The following is an 18363-nucleotide window of genomic DNA, read 5'->3' as shown; positions in this document are numbered from 1 at the left end:
AAATTGGAGAATTTCATGAATTAAAAAAGTCAGGCTTCAGTGGGCGTGGTGACACATACTTATAATCCCAGCATTTGGGAGGCTGAGATAGGAGAATCACAGCAGACAGCCTCAGCTACATAGTGAGGCCCTTTGCAACTCAGTGAAACTCTGTTTCAAAATAAAAATTTAAAAAATAGGGCTGGGGGTGTACCTTGTCCGTAGAATGCCCCTGGGTTCCATCCCAGCCTCTCTCTCTCTCTCTCTCTCTCTCTCTCTCTCTCTCTCTCTCTCTCTCTCTCTCTCTCTCCCCCCTCCTTCCCTTTCTCTCTCTCACGTGCGCGCGGGCACACACACACACACACACACACACACACACACACACACACACGCCTGGAGTGGTTTCTGTCATTTTCACCACGTCCTGTTGGTTAAAATTCAGTCACAAGGCTCTAATCGAGTGGCAGAGGGAGAGCTGGTAAATACAGAGGTCCACAGCGATATTTGACTAATGGTTTCTGCTGCTTCCTGTCCCACCCAGGTTTTCTACTCTCTCAGTCAGTCAGAGTTAAGATCCTCAGAACAAACTGACAGACTCTCTTTGTTTCCATCTTGCCTGAGGACTGGACCACTACTTGCCATTATTCCCTCTTCCAGCCTGGGCATCATTTTCTGAGGTTCACTTTCTCCTACTGCTGTGCTAAGATGGCCTGGTGGAGAAATGCAAAGAATATTCCATTGTTTCAAAAAATAAAGTAAAATTGAGGGATGGCTAAATGGTTCCTTGGTTGACATGGACAGGCTAGAGAGGGACACACAGAGTGTCTTTCTGCTTTCTAAAGAGGGGGCTTTCAGCCAAGTGTGGTGGTGGCAGCACGCACCTCTAATCCGAGACAGGAGGATCACAAGTTCATGGCCAGCCTGGGCAACTGAGGCCCTCAGCAACTTAGTGAGATGCTGTTTCAAAATAAAAATAAAATAGGGCTGGAGGTATAATTTAGAGATAACATATTCCTGGGTTCAATCCCCAGTATTACGAATGAATAAATGAGTAAATATATAAAGACAGCTGTGGGTGTAGCTCAAAGGTAGAATCACCCTGGGTTCAATCTGCAGGACCACAAAACAAAGACTCTTTTTTATCAAATAATGTTAATTTTTCTTTTTTCAAAATATAAGACTTTAGGACCTACATAATTATTAAACCAAATTAAGTGGATATTAACACATGTAATTTGTTTACCCAGTGGGGTAAGAGAAGTGCAAGTTGAATGTTAAACATTGACTGTTGGAAATTACAATGTGATGATTCAAGTCACCTTAAAATCCCAAAGTATTTCAGGATTTGCTGTTATTGGGGTACTGATCCAGGGGCATTCTACCTTCAAACTACACCCGCAGCCCTATTTTTCTTATCATTTATTTTGAAACAGGGTCTCACTAAGTTGTAGAGGGCCTCACTAAGTAGCTGAAGCTGGCTTCGGACCTGAGATCCTTCCTGTCTTAGCCTCCCAACTACTGGGATTACAAGTATACACGACCATGCCCGGCTCCACATATATTTTTCATGGCACTGAGACTTCATAAAGTACTTTCATATGTTTTATTTGTTCATTCTGTACAGTGGGAATTATTATCTGCACTTGTTGGATGGAGAAATGAAGGCCCAGAAAGGTTGTGTGCCCAAATTTACCAAGCTTGCGAGCAGGTGGGCTTGTACTGCACTGGGCTGTCTCCACAATGATGAGCACCAGTGACTACAGTCCATCACAGACATGATTGGGCTGAATTGTACTGACACTTGGCTAGACCTTGAGTTTGAATAAGAAAGTAACAGTTCCTTAATAAATTGCCTATTTCTCTTTTGTTGTTCAGCACAAAACTAGAAAATCATGAAGTACTATTTATTGGTTATTTTCTAGATAATTGTTTATTTTTTAAATTATTACATTAAGAGCCATATAGACTAGCTAGAAACATCATCAAAAATGATAAATTGGGCCGGGCGTGGTGGCGCACGCTTGTAATCCCCGCGCTTGGGAGGCAGAGACAGGAGGATCGCGCAGGTTCGAAGCTAGCCCCGCGCGCTGGCTTAGGAGACCCTGTTTCCAAATAAAAATGCAAAAATAGGTCTGGGAGTGTAGCCCGGAGGTAGAAGGGCTTCCAGGAACCCCAGTACCACCAAAAAAAAAAAAAAAAAAATGATAAGTTGGCATCAAATTCAATTTTTTTTTTTTGTGGTACTGGGAATGGAACCCAGGGGTTTTCTACCCCAGGCTACACTCCCAGACCTATTTTATATTTTATTTGGAAACAGAGTCTACTAAATTGCTGAGAGCCTCACTAAGTAGCTGAGGCTGGCTTCGAACCTGTGCGATCGTCCTATCTCAGTCTCCCAAGCGCTGGGATTACAAGCGTGCACCACCACGCCCAGCTATAAAATTCAGTTTTTAATTTAGCCTGTGTACTATGGTGAAATAAAGCAGGCACTCTGTCTGCATTTTAGATCTGACTGAGCATCATTTTCTTTGAGTTGTTTTTCTTTAAATTTCCAAGAAAATTACCTCTAGGAGTGGCAGCACATGCCTATAATCCCACTAGAGACAGAACGATTGCAGTTTGAAGTCAGCCTCAGCAAATTAGTGAGCTCTCAGCAATTTAGCAAGAGTTACTTTCCAAATAAAAAATAAAATAGGGTTGGGATATAAGCCTGGAGGTAGAATGCCCCTTGGTTCTATCCTCAGTATCACAAAAAGAAAAAAAATTACATTTATTACTATTATTATTATTATTATTATTATTATGATACTTTTTGTGGTATCAGAGATTGAACCCAGGAATGTTCTACCTTCAAGCTACACCCTCAGCCCCCCCCCCCTTTTTAGTACTGGGGGTGGAACCCAGGGGCATTCTACCTGTGAGCTATACTCCCAGCCCTAGTTTTTATTCTTTATTTTGAAACAGGGTCTCATTGAGTTGCAAAGGGCCTCACTAAGTAGATGAGGCTGTCCGCGAACCAAAATCCTCCTATCTCAGCCTCCCAAATGCTGGTATTACAAACATGCACCACCGCAGCTGGCTCCCTCAGCTTTTTTATTTTTTTGTTTTGAAACTGGGTCCTGCTAGGTTTATGAGAGTCTTGCTATATTGCTGAGGCTGTCTTTGAACCAGAGATCCTGTCTCAGCCTCCCAAGTACTGGGAATTACAGGTATACACCACCATACCTGGCTAAGAAAGTTATTATTCTTAAAATTATGACTCCTAAAAAAGGACTGGAAAATGCATCTCTAGTTGACAGGGAAGACTGTAAAATCTACTTTACATCTTTCTTCTTTCTTTTTAAGAAAAAAGTAAAAACAGTCCCACGAATCACAGGCACTCAGAGGTAGAGAACCCTTACTGCCTGGTTTTAGTTTGTAGCATTTGCAGGGAAACACAACCCACATCATTTTCCATGCTCACCATGTATATATTTTGCTTTTGTTAACCAGAAAGCATTTGAAAGCAGTTACTCTGTTTCTACTTAACTGCCATTTCCTCAATAAACTTCCAGGGGCAGTTTTGTTGCTGTGTGGGATTCTATGAGGATGGTATGTAGTTGTTTTACATGAAACTGCCACCCTCAGACAGTTCACCAGCCATGCAAGGAGTGCATTCATCACACAGGGTTTAATCTGCCCTTCACTGAGATATTTAATTTCCGTGTTGGGACCTTGCTCAGTTACACACTATCTGCTTTGGGGGTGGTTGCCTAGCAATGCTGCAGAACCTCACCTCCCCTGGGCAGTGCGCTGGGGTAGAAGGGCATAGGCGATGTTAATTATTTACAGTGGTGGATTGGCGAAGCCTCAGAAGAGCACCTGGGTCACTGTCTACTGGAGTTAACAGCCTTTTCACCTGGAGTGCACACAGATGATGTGTTTACCTGAGGACCAGAAAATATGCTGCCTTAATTACAAATTTCTTTATGGGCAAAAAGCAATTTGTTAAGCTCCAAGATAACTACACTTAATGTAAATATTATTTAAACTAAAACAGGGTTCCATCCCCAGTACCACCAAAAAAATAAAAATAAAAATATTATTAGAATGATTAATTTTAAGTAGCATTTTAAGTTCTGCAAAAAATGGGGCAGTTATTCAAATTGTAAATACTATATCCTGCACTCCTGGTCTTACTAGAATGAGCAAGCTGGGCGTGGTGGCACACACTTGTAATCCCAGCATTCGGGAGGCTGAGACTGGAGGATCCCAGTTGGCAGACAGCCTCAGCTACTTAGTGAGGCCCTCTACAATGTAGTGAGACCCTGTCTCAAAATAAAGAATAAAAAATAGGGTAGGGGGTGTAACTTGGAGGTCAAATGCCTCTTGGTTCCATCCCCAGACCCACAAAAAGGAAGAGAAAAAAAAAAAAAAAGAATGAGCGAAGGCTAATAGCAAGCTATAAATCATTGCACATGTCACATTTAAGAGCGAGAGACGTTCCCGCTATTATGACATAGGTCAGAGGAAACTCAGCGGTTTCTCTGGTGCACCTGAGCCCAAGCTGGAAAAGGGGGCAACGTTCCTTAAGCACTGGCGATTTGTCTTGAACTTTGCATTGTGTTTGTATGCAGGCAGGGTAGGTACAACCCCCCCCACACACACACACACATACCTTACAGATGAGATAAAAAGGGGGTGCCAGAGTGTGGCTTTGGGCTCAGGTTGCTAGAATCTAAAGCCCCCTTTCTTTTCATTACTCTGTGGCCAGATCAAAGGACCTAAGGGTAGAAAGAGATGATGGGCTCGACTCAAAGCACAGCTGGAAGGGATGGGCAGCCAGGCTGGGGGGAGCTGTGGGCTTCACACCCAGTATTCAGTATTCCACACCTTCCATTGCAAAGGCTTTGCTTCTGAGCTGACCCTCAAGCATGCTTCTTGCTGGGATACAGCATGTCTGGCTTGTCTGGCAAGTGGAGGGTCTGGGTCAGATCCAAGAACTGTTCAAGGGGTTGAGACAGCTCAGAAAGGACTCTACCCTTGAAAGGAGGCAGCAGCCCTGTGGGTTCATCCAAGTTCCAAAGCCCTGGCATCCAAGGGACTTAGGATGAGCAAGTCAGCTGTGGCCGGCCTGAGATGCATCCTGCTCACCCTCTGTCCTTCCCTCTCCATCCCCAGGTAAAGAAATGAACTGAGGTCTGAAGCTCTCCTGGTTTCTCCTGCTCTCTCCCCAGTACATCCCTCTGCCTGGCGTTTGCTTCTTGCTAGACTTGAGCTACCACAGAAGCATCATCCTAGCACCTTACCATGTTGTAGGGCACTAGGTAGCTCCAGCATTGTGAGAGAAGGAAGCTTTGAGCGCCTGCTGGGGTCAGCTTGTGTTTGATTACCTATGACTGCGTCTTTATCCCAACTAGCACTGAACATACCTACAGGAACTTTGCCTATGCCGAGGTACCCAATAAGCTGGTGGAACAAGAGCTCACAAATCTTGGGCTCTGGCTGCTAATGGGATCCTATCAGTAACCATGGGATGGTGAGATGATCTATATATTAAGTAAAATAATAAAATTACTTCTTGCTACATACCAGCTGCTCTACTGAGCTCTTTTCTTGATAAATCTAAGGCAGACACTTAGTCAATATCCATTACCTTCATCTTCTCTGCTAATAAAATCTTGCTTTTGAGGCCGGGCGTGGTGGCGCACGCTTGTAATCCCCGCGCTTGGGAGGCAGAGACAGGAGGATCGCGCAGGTTCGAAGCCAGCCGCGCGCGCTGGCTTAGGAGACCCTGTTTCCAAATAAAAATATAAAAATAGGTCTGGGAGTGTAGCCCGGAAGTAGAAGGGCTTCCAGGAACCCCAGTACCACCAAAAATAATAATAACAAATAAATAAATAAATAAAAATCTTGCTTTTGAGACAACAATGAGCTCAAACCCACGTGATGGTTTATGTTAATCATGATAGTCCTGTACTCTAATCCCAGCTTCTCCTCCTCCTCCTCGTCTTCCTCGTCCTCGTCCTCCTCCTCTTTCTTCTTCTCATGATACTGGGGATTCAACCTAGGATCATTCTTCCTCTGAACTACACCCACAGACCTTTTTATATTTTTTTTTATTTTGAAACAGGGTCTTGCTAAGTTGCTGAGGATCCCACTAATTTGCTGAGGCTGGCCTTGAGCCTGTGATTCTCCTGTCTCAGCCTCCCATGTACTGGGATTACAGATGTGTGCCACCATGCCTGGCAGTCCTGACAGTCCCAGCTTCTTTTGCACTGGGGCAATGCAGGACTGGATTATGGACCACAATTCTAAAAGACTATAGGTGAAATTCCTCACTCCCTTCAGCCCTTTGCTTAAATATTACCTTCCCTGGTCATCCAGTTTAAAATAATCAAACCTGTGGGCGTGGTAGTGCATGCTTGTAATCCCTGCGTTTGGGAGGCTGAGACAGGATTGCACAGATTCAAAGGCAGCCTCAGCTCCTTAGTGAGGCTCTCAGCAACTTAGTGAGACCTGTTTCCAAATAAAGTATAAAATAGGGCTGGGTATAGCCTGGAGGTAGAAAGCCCCTGGGTTTTACCCCACAGTACCACACACACACAAAAATCATTGAGCCTGGCACATAGTAGGCACTTATATTTCTTTGAATGAACACATGAAAATAAAACATGGAGAGAGTGCAAAACAGCATGTACACATGTCCCAGGGAGAGAACACAGCTGGATGTTTAGTGGATACGAGGTCAGCCGATGTCCCAGAGGGGAGGGCAGGTGATGAGACCGGCTGACAGTGGAGAATGTGAGCGCACCAGGGCTCGCAGGGCACTGTGAACTCTTTGGCTCATACTCTGAGTGAGTTAGGAAGCTGAAGAAGAGCTCTGGGCAGAAGAACAACGACCTCTGACTTTCATTTAAAACTGCCAGCCTGGAGGGGGGGGTGAGGGGGCAAGATAGAGACAGAGAGGACTGGAAGCTGCCGCAAACTCCATGCTGGAGATGCTGGAGATGTTTGTACCTCGGTGGCGGTGGGAAGGGAGGAGAGATGTGATCCGGTTCTGTATGTATTTAAAGATGTAGTCGACAGGATTTGTTGACAGGTTGGGCATGGACTAGGAGAGAAAGGTGAAAGATGTCTTCAAGGTTTTCCTCCAGCTGTCTGAAGCATCATGGCTGGTGGGACAGCAGGAGCTGTGGTTTTGGGAGAAAAAGTCAGGCCTTCAATGTTTAAGTGTGAGACACCTATTAATCACTCATGTGGGGATGTAGTCCCATGGGGATCCACCTCTTCATTTTACAGGAGAAAGCCAGGCTAGGAATACAGGTAGTTTTAAAAGCCATGAGACCAGTGTACACAGAAGTAAGACAGTCCTAATAGGACATTCCTGCCAGGAGATTCCCCACTCTTATCCATTCTTTATCTTCCTAAAAATAAAGCTGAGTGGGCCACCTTCCTGCTTAGCCCTTCTGTTAATTCCTCACAAACTGTAATCCAGCATCCTCATCAGGTGGGGCATGGCCTCTGCCCTCCGTCCTCCCCTGGTCTGCAACACAGTCTCCTTCCTTTGTTTTCTGTTGGTGTCTATGCTGGTGAAACACCCAGCATAGACCAGGTAAGACAAGATGCACACCCGGGCTGGTTCCACATCTCAGAGGAGAGCTTTTAACTTTTTGCCAAGTACGATGTTTGGTGTAGGATTGTTTTAGATACCCTTCGTGGGATAAAAGCTCTCTTCTGTCACTGCTAAACATTTATTGTCATTAGCATGGATGGATGCTGAGTTTTATCAGATATATTTCTCATTTCTTCGGCATCATAATTGCTCTCTTTTAAGAGACCAGTGGTCAATTTTTCTGTGGTTAGATTCACCTTATCTAAGCTGGGCGTGGTGGTGCATGCTTATAATCCCAGTACTTGGGAGGCTGAGACCAGAGAATTGAAGATTCATGGCCAGTCTCAGCTTCTTAGTGGGGCCCTCGGCAACTTAGTGAGATCCTGTTTCAAAATATAGAATAAAGCTGGGCATGGTGGCGCACACTTGTAATCCCTGCGCTTGGGAGGCGGAGACAGGAGGATTGTGCAGGTTTGAAGCCAGCCTCTCTGGCTTAAGAGACCCTGTTTTGAAATTAAAAAATAATAAAATAAGTCTGGGAGTATAGCCCGGAGGTAGAAGGGTTCCAGCAACCCCAGTACCACCATAATAATAATAATAATAATAAAGAATAAGTTAACCTTATCTTTTCTAGATAAATCCTACTTGGTCTTCATGTATTATCTGTTTAAAAATATCCATTAATATGGCCTTACACTTTGTGCAGTGACACAGAAGAACTCTTTAGAGAGATGACCAGAAGCAGCCTGGTAGTAGAAGCAAAGTTTGATTTCTACTTCTTTCTGGGATTAGGGCTTCTGCATGAATGGGCAAGGACTTGGATGGAGGGATGGGGTGGAGGGGATGTTCAAGCTCTGTATCACTAGAGGAAAGTGAAAATATTCATGTTGAAAGCTCTTATATTCAGCACAAAATTCCATGCATACAGAGTACAAAAATTGAAATAGATCTTATTGTTATAATCCAAATGTTTTAATAGAAGTGAAATACAAGCTTATTCTTATAAACCTATATATGTTCAGTATACAAGTTCACCTTACATAAAAATAAAGACTAAGAAAGAAGAGCCTCCAACAGCCCCCTCAACACCCCTTCTGAAAGTATTTCTATATTATGTCCATGTATGACACCTTCTCAGAGGGTCTAATTAGGCCGAGATTGATGAGAATGGACTTTTCTAGGTCCAAGTAACTCTCGTAGTCCAATTTCAATTCAGCCTCCATTTGTTCTTTTGACTTCTGATATGTTTTCTAGGAGAAAAAAAGAAAGACATCTTTCTCAATTTACTGATGGCTAAAAATACCAAAGAACAAGAAAGTGTGTGTGTGTGTGTGTGTGTGTGTGTGTGTGTGTGTGTGTGTGTGTGTTTGTTCCTGGGGAACAACTCTAAGGGCATTATACCTCTGAGCTAAATCCCCAGCCCTTTTTATTTTGAAAGATGGGTTTTGTTAAGTTGCTGAGGCTGGCCTCAAACCTGTAATCCTGCTGTACCAACCTCCCAAGTACTAGGATTACAGGTGTGTGCCACCAGGCCTGGCTGCAAGTTCTTATTTTTTTTCTTGGGGTGGGGGAGTGGCTATCCACAATTCTATTTGCTTCCACTGATATAGATAGGTAGGAACGGTTGCTGTAGTATTTAAATGCTCATAAAAATTTTGGACAAACTCAGAGTTAGGACTAGGGTGGCCAGTCACATCCCACCACTGAATCTCAACTGTTTGTTAGTATACAAAATAACAAAACCAAAACGAATTTGTTTGTAGTAGTAGAATATGATGAAAATTTAACCAGTTGGTGTTCTTTTATATTTTGTCACCACTAAATACTGTTTTTGAAATGTTTACATTGCACTAGTGAACATCTACCAGTAAGTGATAATGTTAATCTATTTATCACTGCAGTGTTAACAGTATTTCCACGTGCTGGTGTTGTTAGTGGAGAACTAAAGTCTCGCGTGAATAATTATGTAGAAGGATGCTGTGTCATTTGGCTCTGAGACTGCAGGTGGGACCAACCATAAAATTTTTGGCAAAAGGTCAAGGATGGGAATAAACCAAAGAGAAGTCGAGATACAAACTGACAGGGCCTCACATGAGAAAGGGAGAAGAACTGAATTTGTAGACTATTCCAAAGCCCCCCGATCCTATTAGATAAGGGAAGACCAACAGAGGCGAAGGCTTGAGAGCCCTAGGTTGCTGTTGGTGGCCTTTAGGAATGGAGGCGTCCTTTATTTCAGGTGTCATGGCTTAGGTACATGATTTTATAGCAGAACTCCTCCTCCTCCCGTCTGTCATTGTAGTTATCATCACTCTCATTTGGTGACAGTCTGCTATTTGTCAGGTTAACTGAAAGCCTTGCAATAATCATCAAAGGCAGCTACTCGTGCTCCCATTTTCTAGACGAGACAACAGAAGCTCAGCAGAGATGAGTGCCGCTCCAAATCTCAGTCACTAAGTAGCAGAGTGGGGATTTGGACCCAACTGGCTTGATTCCCATAGCCAACTCTTTCTGTACTGCTTATATTCCCCCTCCCTGGTACTAGCGATTTAATCTAAGTGTATTTTACCTCCAAGTCACACTCCAGCTCTTTAAATTTTTTTTTGGTTTTGTCTTGAAACAGGGTCTTACTAGGTTCCTGAGATTCTTGCTATGTATCTGAGGTTGTCCTGAAACCTGAGATCCTCCTGTCTCAGCCTCCCAAATGCTGAGATTATAGGAATCTGCCACCAGATTCCTATATTAAAATTCCATGCAAGATGGGCGTGGTGGCGCACGCTTGTCATCCCCGCGCTTGGGAGGTGGAGACAGGAGGATCGCTCAGGTTCGAAGCCAGCCATGCTGGCTTAAGAGACCCTGTTTCCAAATAAAAATATAAAATAGGTCTGGGAGTGTAGCCTGGAGGTAGAAGGGTTTCCAGAAACTCCAGTACCACAAAAAAAAAAAAAAAAAAAAATCCATGCAAGTCAGGTATGGTGGTGCATGCCTGTAATCCCAGTACTTGAGGGGTTGAGACAAGAGAATAGCAGTTTCAAGGCCATCCTCAGCAACACAGAAAGAGTTTTAGCAATATAGCAAGAGCCTGTTCCAAAACAAAAAATAAAAAGAGCTGGGGGTGTAGCTCAGAGGTATAATGTCCCTGAGTGCAACCCCTCGTACTCCCCCCCGAAATTTTTTATAGTGAAAACATTAAAATTGTATATCATATCTATATAATATTAAAGGACTTTTAAATTATAGTAAATGACAGTATCTTGAATTGGATAGAATTTCACAAGGTGTCCAAGGTTAGTTCTCACGCTTGGTGAGCTAGGAAATCAAAGCGCCCTCTTGACTCATAAGAAGGAAAGGAGAGTGTGTAAAGGGGTAATATTCCAGGGAAACCATGAAATAAGCCAAACACATTCCAACTCGCGTGAGGGAAAGTGAATTTTCCTTCTGGAATTTAACTTACGACTTTCTTCTTCTCCATCTCTAGATCCATTTCTTTTTTCTCTTGCTCACGTATGCTCTTGCGCTGTTCTACGTACTCCAGGTGCTTGACTTCTCTCTCAAAGTAGTAGTTCACACTTGATAGCTGTTGGAAACAAAGGCCCATGGCAGGTGTAGTGGTCGGGACGCAGAAGCCCCCCTCCCCAACCGTCACGGAAGCCAGGCACCATGTCAGAGGTGGGGCTTGGGTGTAATGTGGAAACTGTGTGCACGGGCCTGCTGCCGGAGACGCTAGCTCACTTTGGAGGCCACGGTGCTTGGACTCTGGTCTCTGTGACTTGGAGATCTCTGGGAAAGGAGTAGGGTTGGAAGGAGAGAGCTGTGAAACACAGCAGTTGTACAGCAGAAAGAGCCAGGAATTGCTTTTTCCCTTTTTCTTCTTTGACACGAAAGTTCATGTCATCAATGGAACTTTGAAACCCAATGAGGCGATCAGTGGAGACCCTACAGGGGCTGGAAGCAGAGCTGAGCTCTGGGTATCTTGGGAATAGAAATGGGAAAGCCAGCAGAGGCCTCAGGGAGGGACCCTGAGCAGCAGGAGGGAGCTTGCCACCTGCTAGCAGCCAAGCTGCTGCTGGGCCTTGCAACAGGTTGTAATGCAGCGTTCTGTGTTGGTTGTTTATATACTTAGCATCTCTAATCATTGATCTTTTCTTTATAACCTGTTTTTATTTTATTTATTTTTACTTATTTATTTTTTGGTGGTACTGGGGGTAGAACCCAGGGGCTTCCTACCTCTGGGCTATACTCCCAGACCTATTTTATATTTTATTTGGAAACAGGGTCTCACTAAGTTGCTGAGAGCCTCACTAAATAGCTGAGGCTGGCTTCGAACCTGTGTTATCCTCCTGTTTCAGCCTCCCAAGCACGGGGATTACAAGCGTGCACCACCACGCCTGGCCTTATAACCTGTTTTTAAACCTGCAAAATTCCTGTCTCAGCCTCCCTTGTACTGGGATTGTAGGTGTGCTCCACCAGGTCTGGCTTATCCTCTTATTTTTGACTACATTAATCTTTTGTTCTTGTAAAGAAAAATGCTGCCATTTCAAACATACTTTTGAGATATGCTTCAGCAATATCTAGTTACATAAACCCTCAAAGCCAAAAACTACTAACCTCATTGGTGGAAGGGTGACTTAATGTCCAAGGAATTTCTAATATATGCAGTGTTCCATAATAATCAGCGATGGCTATAAATTGTTGCTTAGCTGGAAGATTAAAACAAAATAGGGGGGGGGGGAGAGGGATCAGCAAACAGAAAGCTATCTTAAGAGGTTAAGCATGAAATGTGTGTGTTTTTTTTATAGTTTCCCAGAAGACCTGCTGTGGATACTGTGAACTTGGCAGCTCCATCAGATGGTCATGACTGGACCCTATAAACATGCAAGACTCATTTTTTCCAGTGGATGAAATGCGAGCTGAGGCTCTGGGCCTGTGTCAGCCTCTCTGCCACCTCAACCCTCGCCTTCCCTTTGTCTATATAAGGGCTGTGGCTGAAAGCCGACCTTTTCTGTGGCTGAGCCTGCTGGTCAGAGATGCCGGGAGAACCAAAGATTCTCAAAGTAAAGCCACAGAGTAGGGAACATTCCACTTAAACACAGTGAGGACTAAAGGAAACCATTCTCCACATGAGGTTCAGGGACACAGCCAGAACCGTGGTTTTCCTATGACAAAAAAAAAATTGCTTGCGTGAAACTTGAGAATGGGTAATGCAGAGTGTGTGAGGATTTTCGTTATTTGTTTCATCAAGTGTGTGGGAGTGCCTTCTTGTTTTTAGAAGGTCTGGTTCAAATGGCTGAATCCTGGACTCTTAATCTCTCTAGGTATAAAAGCAATGCTGTGTACTAAAGATGGGAAAACACATCTGGTGACACATATGACTAAGCAGTGCCCAGATGGTGGTGTGCTAGAGTGTCTGAAGACTGAGTTTCCAAATGTGATGTTTCAGAGAAAGAGAAAAAAATGGATAGACAATTTTATTCCTGTATACGCTAGGAAACAAAGAGACATTTCTAAGGACAAATATATTGGATTTTCACAAAAGGAACTACTTGGATAAAATAGAAAAATTGGGGCAAAAAGTATATTTTCATAGATATATGAATTATGCTTGCTTTGTTGTATATTTACTAATTTTTCTTTATAATTTATCCAAACACTAATGTTAAATAGACATGTATTCCCAGAGAGTAATTTATTTCATGAAGAAAATTTCTTAATATAGCCTATGGGTGATAGGATATTAAAAAATGCGTATCCAGGCATGGTGGCACATACTTGTAATTCCAGTACTTGGAAGGCTGATGCAGGAGGATCACAGGTTCGAGGCCAGTATCAGCAATTTAGCAAGACCCTCAGCAGCTTAGTGACATGTTCCAAAACAAAAAATAAGAAGGGAGGTATGTGGCTTGGAGGTAGAATGTCCCTGGTATCAAAAAAAAAAAAAAAAAAAAAAAAAAAAAAGGGAAGGGAAGAACGAAAGATGTGGCTTATAATGAAAAAATTATAGACAGCACACATGAGTTTCTTCTCATTCATTGTCTCCAGATCGCCATCTGACTGGGAGACAATGAGAAGCTTCCTATTGTGTGGTTCAAAATTAGCCTCTGATACACACACCAGACTCATCTCAGAAATCAATGAGTCTAACAGCAAGAAGCTCAGGCTGTCTATCCAAGTTGAGAGAGAGGAAAAGTAAGTAGAAGGTTAGAGAAGGAAGGGAAGAAAAGGGAAGGAGAAGAAAGAGAAAGGAAGAGAGAGGGTAAGATGAGGAAGCCCAGTTTCCCTGAATGATTTTGCTCATGCCGTAAGAATGAACATACCAGAAAAGGTCCAGGGTTTGATGTAGGTGATCATGGTTATGCAAATATTTTGTGACTGGGCTGGTTCGTGAGTTTTCTCCAGAAGGTCCCAGATATCGATGTATCCATCTTCTCGGCCAATATAGAAAACACCGGGCCTTGTTAGAGACCAATGCCCCGAGGTGTATCTTTTTGGGGCACAGCATGACTGAAGGAGGGGTCCAGTCTTTAAACATATTTTTTAAAAAGACAAATTAAAAGTGTTTGTTATTACCTAAGAGAAACTTATAGTGAATTTAAGTACAATTCAGTTGGCCATGATCACTGAACAGAAAAATTATTCCACTAAAATGTCTGAATTCCTTTTGCTGTAGGGTTTTTTTTTTTTTAATATAAGGCAAGCTCTTTTCTTTCTTGTTTATTTTCTTGTTTTAGTTGCTTTTTAGAAAAGGTCAAACCATCTAATTGAGCTGTTGATAGTTCTAATAACCCAATAGCTTCTAAAGCCATAGCTGTTTCTGTTAAGATTGGTGGACACTAGAAAAATGAAAATTACAAGGAAATTTTGCCCATATCTTTATTTTGATGTCAGATATCTGCTTCCCATCTGGTAGCCAGTAAAAGCAAATGAAAGACTGTCAATTCTAGCTGTGAGTTGCATGTTGAAAATCAACAGCTGAGTTTGCACATTTAAATTAATGAACTTCAGATGGAAGTGTCTGATGGCTTCTAAGTGTATTTTGAAGTCATTTTAGGTAACCAGAGCATCACCAATTTCTTTTTTCTACCAGGGTATACTTTTCTGGCTTTGGGAAGTTTTCACAGAGAAAGATGATTGGAATATGCTTTCTTCCCACTGTCAAGCCCCAGGTACCAAAGAGATGTGTCCCATTATCCACAGACGTCAGCAGCAACTCCACTAAACCAGGGAGCTGTCTCCCACCCTCCAATACACATGTGGGAACTTTCCTGTGCGTAAAGACTGTCACGGATTCCTGAACTCTCTTGAGGCGGCACTTCAAACCTCTTGTTGCCCACCTGCCCAGCTCCTCAGTTTCTATGGGTAACCAGGTTCTTAGGCCACACATTGTCTTTGGACAATCTTGCCTGAATTTTCTTTTCTTTTTTTTTTTTTAACTGCTTACTATAAAAGAAAAGTATATAGAAGTAAACTGGAATAAAATAGAAGTCTGCTGATGGACATTTAAGTAGTTTACAGTTTTTGTCAGTGACAAATTTGCATAAATATTCACATATAGTTCTCTTTTTAAAAATTGTTTGTGTAAGCCGGGCGTGGTGGTGCACACTTGTAATGCTTGTGCTTGGGAGGCTGAGACAGGAGGATCGCGCAGGTTTGAAGCCAGCCTCAGCTGGCTTAAGAGACTCTGTTTCCAAATAAAATGTAAAATAGGTCTGAGAGTGTAGCCTGGAGGTAAAAGGCCCCTGGGTTCCATCCCCAGTACCACCAAAATAAATAAATAAAAATAAATTAAAAAAACAACTCATTGAGACCCTGTTTCAAAAATAAATAAATAAATAAATAAATAAATAAATAAATATTGTTTGCGTAAGTTAGAATCCCAGAAAGAAATCATTAGGTCAAAGAACATTATATATATATATATATATATATATATATATATATATATACATACACACACATACATACACACACATACATACACACACATACACACACATATATATTCTTATACATACACACTATATGTGTGTATATATGTAAATATACGTATATGTATGTATCTATATGTGTATATATGTGTGTGACATATAACTATATATAATGTAAAAATTGCTCTTCTGGATTGAAAAAAAAAGGGTCAAAAAGGGTTCCTCCAACCATGAACTCCATCTTCAAGACAGCACAGAAGACTGACTCCCCCTCCCTCTCTCTCTCTCTCTCTCTCTCTCTCTATCTCTCTCTATATATATTGTATTGGAAATATATATACTATATAAAATATATACTATATATATTGTATTGGAAATATGTGTCATTCCACATATATTTTATCTTTAGATAATCTTCTAAAATTTTTAACCAAAGACCATATTAATTTATGCTGCCACAAAAAGTTCTGATTTTCCCATATCCTTGCTTCACTGGATTTTCTCAGGCATCCTCGTTTGGGGCAGGCTGGCGTCCCTCTGCCTGGATCCAGCCCCTCTCCCAGTGCTGGCCGTCAGACCACTGCTCCTGCTTTGCTCTGACTCCCGTGTCTCTGGCAGGCTGTGGCCTGCCTGGTGACAGGCCCCTTGGCCCACTCACTCCCACTTTCTGAAGCTGCCGATGTGTTCCCATAGCAGAAGGAAAGATGGCAGACCCAGTGTTTCTCCTTGGACTTCACCCAGTAATCAGAATTCCATCTTGTGTTTCAAAGGGAGGCAGAAACCACAAGGCCACGGCCCACGCTGTGTATTTCCAAGAAAAGACTGTTTGGTTTCAGAGAACAAGGGGCTTGCTTTGTTGTTTACTTCCCTCGGGAAAGGAAAGCAAATGGTTGTGCTTTCAAAAGGCTTCCCGTGGTTCTGCTGACGATCGGCACCCCGCCATCTGTTCTCACTTCTCTAAAAAGGACCCAAAGGCACTGTTATGTCAGTACAGGCTGTTGTTCCTATTGTCTTTCTCAATAACAAAGGAGCCCACACCCACTCCATATTGCAGGCCACTCACCAAAACACCTTCTTTCCATATGGCCACGTTCCACCCGCCGATGGTGAGGATGATGTCGTTGTAGAAAGGTGATCTCTGGACAGTGTGGACATTTCCGTCATGGACGGTGCACAGGCTCACTGGTTTCTTTGCTGTCGGAGTGAAAAAGGCCATTTTTGGGTGGATGGATCTGTCAAGGGATTGTTCTTCCTCTTTTTAGGGAAAGTCCAAGGAAGTTCCTATCAAGGCCACTTTTCTGGCTCAGAGGAATACTTCATGTGCTCATTCATTTACTCATTCATTAATTCAGTCAGCGAGTCAGTAACTACCTGTAGGTTGCCTATATGTGCCAAGTACAAGAGACAGATGGGGATACAATGGCTAGGAGCAATGTGATCCTGTCCTCAGGGAACTTAATATCTAGATAATTAAAATATTATATAAAAAAAAGGACTACAAGAAAAAGTAATGAGGGACATATGTAATTTAGACTGAATGGCCAGAAGGGTTCCTCTGAGGACAAGTCACATAGGCCCTGGTGCTTTGGGGTACAGGAAGATTTCAGTATGAAGGAGCATTCCAGAAAGAGGAAAAAGCAAACACTAAAATCCTAAGAAGGGAAGTATCTGGTGCCTTTTTACAATTGAGGGAGGCAGAAAGAGTGGAGTCCAATAGTCCCAGCATGAGGCATAAAACCACTGGGGTTTAGTGGAGTCTAGACTGTGCAGGGTCTTGCTGGACAGTTTTAGATTATAGTTAGTGTGTGTGTGTGTGTGTGTGTGTGTGTGTGTGTGAGAGAGAGAGAGAGAGAGAGAGAGAGAGAGAGAGAGAGAGAGAGAGAGAGATGATAGGTCAGGTCTCTCCCTCCCCTCCCCCTCACGTGACCCCACAGCAGGGACAGGAGGCGGAACCCCGGAAGCCAGAAACGGAGATATCGGGAGAATCCAGTTGCCTCGAGATTCCAAACATTGCAAGATAGACTCCAGAGATGGTGAGACTACAAATGTTGTGAGGCAATCGACATGCCTATAAAACATCGGTACTTCCGATCCACCACGTGACTCAGCTGGCCGATTGGGACTACTTGTGACTCTCCAGGTGGGTGGCTCATCAGTCCCTTCCCCCACGACTCGCTGACTCCCCAAGTTGCCAGGTTTCTTGATTAAAGCTGTTGTTAATAACCTGGCTAGTGTTTTACCTCCTTCGCGATCTCCCTAGCTCTATTTCCAACGTTTCAAGAAAGAGAGAGAAAGACAGAGATGTTAGGAATTATTTTTTTTTAATTTGGAAACAGGGTTTCACTAAGTTGCTGAGATTGGCCTCAAACCTGCTATCCCCCTGTTTAAGCCTCAAGTACTGTGATAACAGCCATGAGCCGCCACACACTCCCGGCATGCGTGGCATGTTTTGATGAGTCCTTTAGGCCTAGAAGTGAGTCAATCTGGCTGGCATTCCCCAAGGTGCCCTGGCGCCTTCAGAGGCTGTTGCAGTAGTTCTGATGAGAAGGGTGCTGGCTTGGATAAAGGTGCAGTGGAGAAGAGTAGATACTCGGGGAGCCTTTGTGAGCCAGGATGTGGGGATGGCTTGACTAAGAAGAGTGTGAGGGCAGAAGTACTAAGATGGTCACTCATGTTTTGGAAAGGAGCAAATGGTTCCATGCAGCTTCCATTTGTTGCAGCTGGGGTGACTAACGCAGGGGCTGGTTTGGATGCTCAGAGTTCCCGTTAGTCTTTGCTCCTGGCCCCAAGGTCTTTCTGCTTCCTTGAGCTCTTTACCCAGAGCACAGGAGGATTCTGCTTGGGTGTACTTTCCCCCAGGTCTGGCTA

The 18363-nt window shown here is 43.2% G+C and overlaps 1 protein-coding gene across 1 annotated transcript in view; it reads right to left on the bottom strand.

Moving 5' to 3' along the window:
- Positions 1-8679: 8679 nt before the first annotated feature.
- DNAI3 (dynein axonemal intermediate chain 3) overlaps positions 8680-18363 on the bottom strand; it is a gene marked incomplete at both ends in the record, with an annotated part of 70643 nt that continues 60959 nt past the window's right edge. The window contains 5 exons of the mRNA XM_080691455.1: positions 8680-8823; positions 11025-11147; positions 12179-12270; positions 13885-14089; positions 16559-16689. Coding sequence (XP_080547581.1) covers positions 8680-8823; positions 11025-11147; positions 12179-12270; positions 13885-14089; positions 16559-16689 — 695 coding nt within the window. The remainder of the gene's footprint in view (positions 8824-11024; positions 11148-12178; positions 12271-13884; positions 14090-16558; positions 16690-18363) is intronic.

Source organism: Muscardinus avellanarius (assembly GCF_963383645.1).
Source record: "Muscardinus avellanarius genome assembly, chromosome: 3".
NCBI lineage: Eukaryota > Metazoa > Chordata > Mammalia > Rodentia > Gliridae > Muscardinus > Muscardinus avellanarius.
This window is presented reverse-complemented; position numbering and strand designations above follow the sequence as displayed.